Genomic DNA, 4,966 nt, shown 5'->3' with positions numbered 1-4,966 from the left:
TATGTATATATATATATATTAAGAAAGTATATATATATATTTATTTTTTATGAAAATTGATAAAAAATTTATTTAATAACTTCACTATATTAAATAAATAATTAACATATTATGAATATCTATTAATGACCTCATTTTGTATTATATTAATTAAAGTTACTTTTTTATAAATAACATTAAAATAAAAATTTTATAGTTTATTTTTGAGCTTATATTTCTTTGTTTCTTTTAAAATGAAAAATTATATATTTGAACTTTTTATTATATTTTTACGAAAAAATAACAAAGAATAATTAAATAAATAATAATAGTATCATATATTTTAAAAAGAATATTTTATTATTGTTAATTATATACTTGCTAAGGATATCATTGCATTAAAGATATATATGATGGAACAAGAAATAAAGACCTTTTTATTTAAAAAAATATCTACGTTAATCTTTTTCTGTTGGATATGTAATATTGATACTTATTCGGTTGGATAATATTATTTAAGGATATTTGTATTATTTCTATTATTTGTATTTTATTTTTATTAGTACTTCTTTTAGTGTGAGATTATTCATTTGATCAATTGATAAACTTTTTTTTTGTTTTTTTAGAGTACGCATAACAAATCTTTGAATAAATTGTACAGTCATAGAAAATTATACGCAAGAAATTATCGTATTCTGGCAAAATATAAGCAGGATAAGGATTCGTGTATTGTATGTTTAAAAGAAGAGTTACCAAATATGGTTTATGATAAGCAAGATATATCTAATAATGAAAAAGATTCCTTAGGGAAAAAGAATTACTCAAATGAGAGCTTACCAAGGAGTGTAAGAGGACTTAAAAAAAAAATGAAAAATAAATCTTGTATATTTGAAACCAAAAAATATTCCCATTTGGAAAAGAAAATATTTAAAGAACTCGATTATGTAGATTTTCTTCAAAGGAACAAAACAATTAGTGATAAGCTTTACAAAAAAATAATACTTAAAAAATTTTTATTAAGAATCAAATATCCTTGCATATTATTATTGTTGTTATGCATAGGGTTCATAGTAGAAATTTCTTCAGGTTATGGAGTTTCGAGTGAACTATATATTTTATTGTTTGATTTAATTGGTAAAGAGAAGATAACAGCTTTTAGGAATGCTTGTTCGGGTAGCTTTTTAGAGGAAATGTTCAAGCATGTTGTAGTAGTTAAAGGTAACCAAAGGATAATTTTTTTTAGAAGTATGTGCCGTACTCTAACATATTTTTTACTTTTCTTTATATTAGGAATTGTAATTATATCATGGATTGTTTATTACCATAATAAAGTTAAAAATTATGAAAGAATTAAGTTCAGGAAAAAGTAAAATATAAAGTAGGATATATATTACTTTCTGTAGTGAAGTTTTTAATATGCTGTAATATTTGTAGTATATTTAGTCATGGGTTTTATATACCTACATATAATTACATAATTTTATAAATACATTTATATATATATTCTCTTTTTGGTTAACGGATAATGCAAAAATATGTTCTATGTTTTTTTGCGAATTTAAATATTTTTATGTTTTTTATTGTGTATTCTAAGGTATATTCATAATACATTTAAGTGTCATAGATTAATATATACTTATATATGTTCATATTTCATTTGATTCTTATGAATATTTTATTTTTCAGTGTTTAAAATAATATATCATAAGAAAAATAATGTAATTTTAGTCATATGCATTTATATATATTTGTACTTTATGAAATTGTGCATTTTATTTTTTATGTTGTTTTATTCAAAAATTATTATATGTTGATGCAATTATAAAAATATATCATTAGTTTTAAATAAAAGCTTAACTTGTGTTCTTTTTATTAAATGAAGCAAAGTAAAGTTGTTTTTTTGAATATATATATATATATATATTAAAAAGCCCTTAATATGTATTCTTTAAAATAAATTTTATGAAGAACTGATTATATAAAATATTTATATTATATAATTTTTTAACAAATGCTTAGTGCTAATTCTATGACTTAAAAGATAGAGTATTGATATACAATAAAAAAATACCATTATAAAGTAAGTTCTATTTATAATTGTTTAATGTATCAAGAATTATAAGAATTACATCATTAATTGATAAATTAGAAGTATTTATTATTTATTATTGCGTTTAATCTTTGAGTTAATTAAATTTCGTAAAATTACTTAAATATATGTTAGATTGAAAATTTATAAATAAACATACTATATATATATACATTTTATCTCAATAGGGAACGAAATTAACGAATTAAATGTAGTCTTATATTAATAGATAATATTTTGAAGTTCTTTTATTTTTTTTTTTTTTTTTTTTAATAATAATAGACTTATGAAAATGTGTTATTTATGTATATAGAAATTTTCATTTAAAGTATTTAAGATAAATCTATTTTGAATTTGCAATAATATAATTATACATATATAATCATTTATATATATATATATATATATATATATCCTAGTTTTTAAAATCGTATATAAATATATTAAGCTAATATTTAATATTATTTAAAAGTAAATGATAATATGTATAGTTTGTATTTATAACTAGTAATTTCTTCAATGCAATAGTGGGGATTTAAAAGAGAAAATCAAAAAATAAAAATAATTTCGTTCGTCCGGATGATATATAAACAGTAACATTTATTTTTTATTGTTTTGTGTGTATTAATTAGTTATATTTAGTGGTTTACTATGTTTTTTGTGAAGAGTTTTAACTAAATGTTTTTTGTAAGATAACACATACAACAGTTTAACAAATAAATTTCATAACAATATTACATTTATTAAATATTATTTTTTATGAATTAAAATAAAAATCATAATATAATATTAATAATGCTTTAATTATCATCTTTACATAAATTTTGAAAATAATGAATTATACAGTGAAACAGCCCATGAATATTTTTGTTTTTCCAAATTAAAATTAGTACCTATAGAAAATTATACTAGCAGATAGAGAAATACTTCATAATGAAAATGAAAATATTTGTAAAAACTTTAATAAAGAGTATGTGTATATATATTGTCTTTAATATTAAATATTACTATAACTTGTAAAAACTAATTAGACCATTTATAAAACAAGTAAATGTGTAGACAGAATGAATAATTATATTTTGAAAATAAGATCCTTATTCTATATTTATGTTTCTTTTATATAAATATAATTAATTAAAAAAAATATCAAAAATATAAAGTATAATCCTATAAAAATTCTTCATTTAGAAATGATACTACAAATTCTATATAATTAAAAATTATAATTATCAAAAATTATGGAACAAATATAAAAATACATTCCTTTTATACTTTAAAATATATATTAGTACACACATTATTTAGGTACATATATAAAATTTTTTTATAAATGTATAATATAGTATAGATGTTTGAATGCGCTTAAAGATTACCTATAGCATCAGTTATGATTAAAATATCATAAAATAATAATTTCTAGATATATTATTACTATAATACTATAATAATAGATTTCTATTAAGAATAGTAAAAGATTTTTCCTAAGAATAATGTTTATACACCTTGAATAATTAGTATGATAAAATCCTTATGATTTGTTCTTACTGTAATTATATATAGAATAATGTATTATCCATATCCTTTACGCTCTACATTCTATATAAAATCAATAATTAGAAATATTATGAAATCACATATTTATTTTTCTACTTAATTTTGATAATATTTATAAAAAAGTTGCTTAATAAGTGCACCAAATTAATTATAAGTTATATATTTTCATTATTTTTGAATAAATACAAATAATTATATTTTAAGGAGTGCCTTTATTATAAATATTATTATAATAAAAATTATATAATATATTTTCAATGATATTGAGCTTTGTATTTTCTGTAAAATCCATTATAGTAATATAATTTTTACTAATTATCTCCAAAACAATAATAAAAGTAAATATTTAAATAAAAGTAATATCTTTTATCATTGGAACTATTTACTTTTTTATTAGTAATATTTTTTTAATTAACATATATGAATATTAAAAGTATATATAATGGAATATAAAATTAAACAAATCGTATTTGTTAAAATTTCTTCTTTCATCCTTTTAATGTGGATACGTCAATTTAACAACGATGTGGTATGATATTATTATTTAAAAATATTTGAATTATACATATTTTACGAGTTTTATTTTTATTAATAACATTTAGTGGAATTAACTATTTATCTTTTAAAAATAAAATATTTTCTATATTTTTTTTTTTTTTCACATTATTGCATGTTTGATAAATCTTTGCAATAGAACTATAATATTGGTAGAAAATTGGATACAATGATTTTTTTGACTACTGGAAAATTATAAACATGATAAGGATTAAAATATTTAAAGATTAAAAGAGAATATGCAAAACAAAGAAGAGTACAGAAAAAAGGATATACTGAATATAGAAAAAGTGACAAAAGGAAAAGAGAAAAAATCAAATAAGAATTCATTAAATAAGGCACAATACTATAAAGAAATAACAGATTATGAAAATGGAATTTTCGATGGAAAGCACTGCCATTTTGAAAAAAAATGGATTAAAAAAAGTTTATGATGATTTTCTTGAGAAAAACAGGAGAATTGGTGATATAGCTTTGAATAAAATAAAGTTTAGAAAATACAGATAAGGAGTTACTATATTTTTTCTTTTTTTCTTCTTGGGAATAAGGTTATCGGTACTTCTAAAATTAGCATTTATAAGTACTATAGATGCGTGGGTGCAAAAGATTTCATTATTTAAAGGTTTTTATAGTGTTTTAGGAAAGTTGAGAAATGACGTAAAATCCTATATCTATATAGCAATATGTGGCTTAATTATCATTGAAATATCCGTAATAGTTATAATAGAAATTTATAGGGTCTTAAGAAATAATGAAAAATATAAGAAACTGATGTTGATGATGGAGTAA

At 18.9% G+C, this 4,966-nt stretch overlaps 2 protein-coding genes across 2 annotated transcripts; both read left to right on the top strand.

Moving 5' to 3' along the window:
- Nucleotides 1-392: 392 nt before the first annotated feature.
- On the top strand, nt 393-1,349 carry MKS88_000236 (uncharacterized protein; the record flags this gene model as incomplete). The annotated part of the gene is made up of 3 exons (XM_067219236.1): nt 393-479; nt 606-1,197; nt 1,270-1,349. The coding sequence occupies 3 exons, from the start codon at nt 393-395 to the stop codon at nt 1,347-1,349; spliced, it is 759 nt and encodes a 252-aa protein (XP_067070433.1).
- Nucleotides 1,350-4,064: 2,715 nt separating this feature from the next.
- On the top strand, nt 4,065-4,966 carry MKS88_000235 (fam-m protein; the record flags this gene model as incomplete). The annotated part of the gene is made up of 3 exons (XM_067219234.1): nt 4,065-4,151; nt 4,541-4,665; nt 4,726-4,966. The coding sequence occupies 3 exons, from the start codon at nt 4,065-4,067 to the stop codon at nt 4,964-4,966; spliced, it is 453 nt and encodes a 150-aa protein (XP_067070432.1).

The sequence above is a fragment of the Plasmodium brasilianum genome (genome assembly GCF_023973825.1).
Source record: "Plasmodium brasilianum strain Bolivian I chromosome Unknown PB_00_08, whole genome shotgun sequence".
NCBI classification, from domain to species: Eukaryota; Apicomplexa; class Aconoidasida; order Haemosporida; family Plasmodiidae; genus Plasmodium; species Plasmodium brasilianum.
The sequence above is the reverse complement of the archived record's forward strand: the minus strand, read 5'-3'. Positions and strand labels throughout refer to the sequence as shown.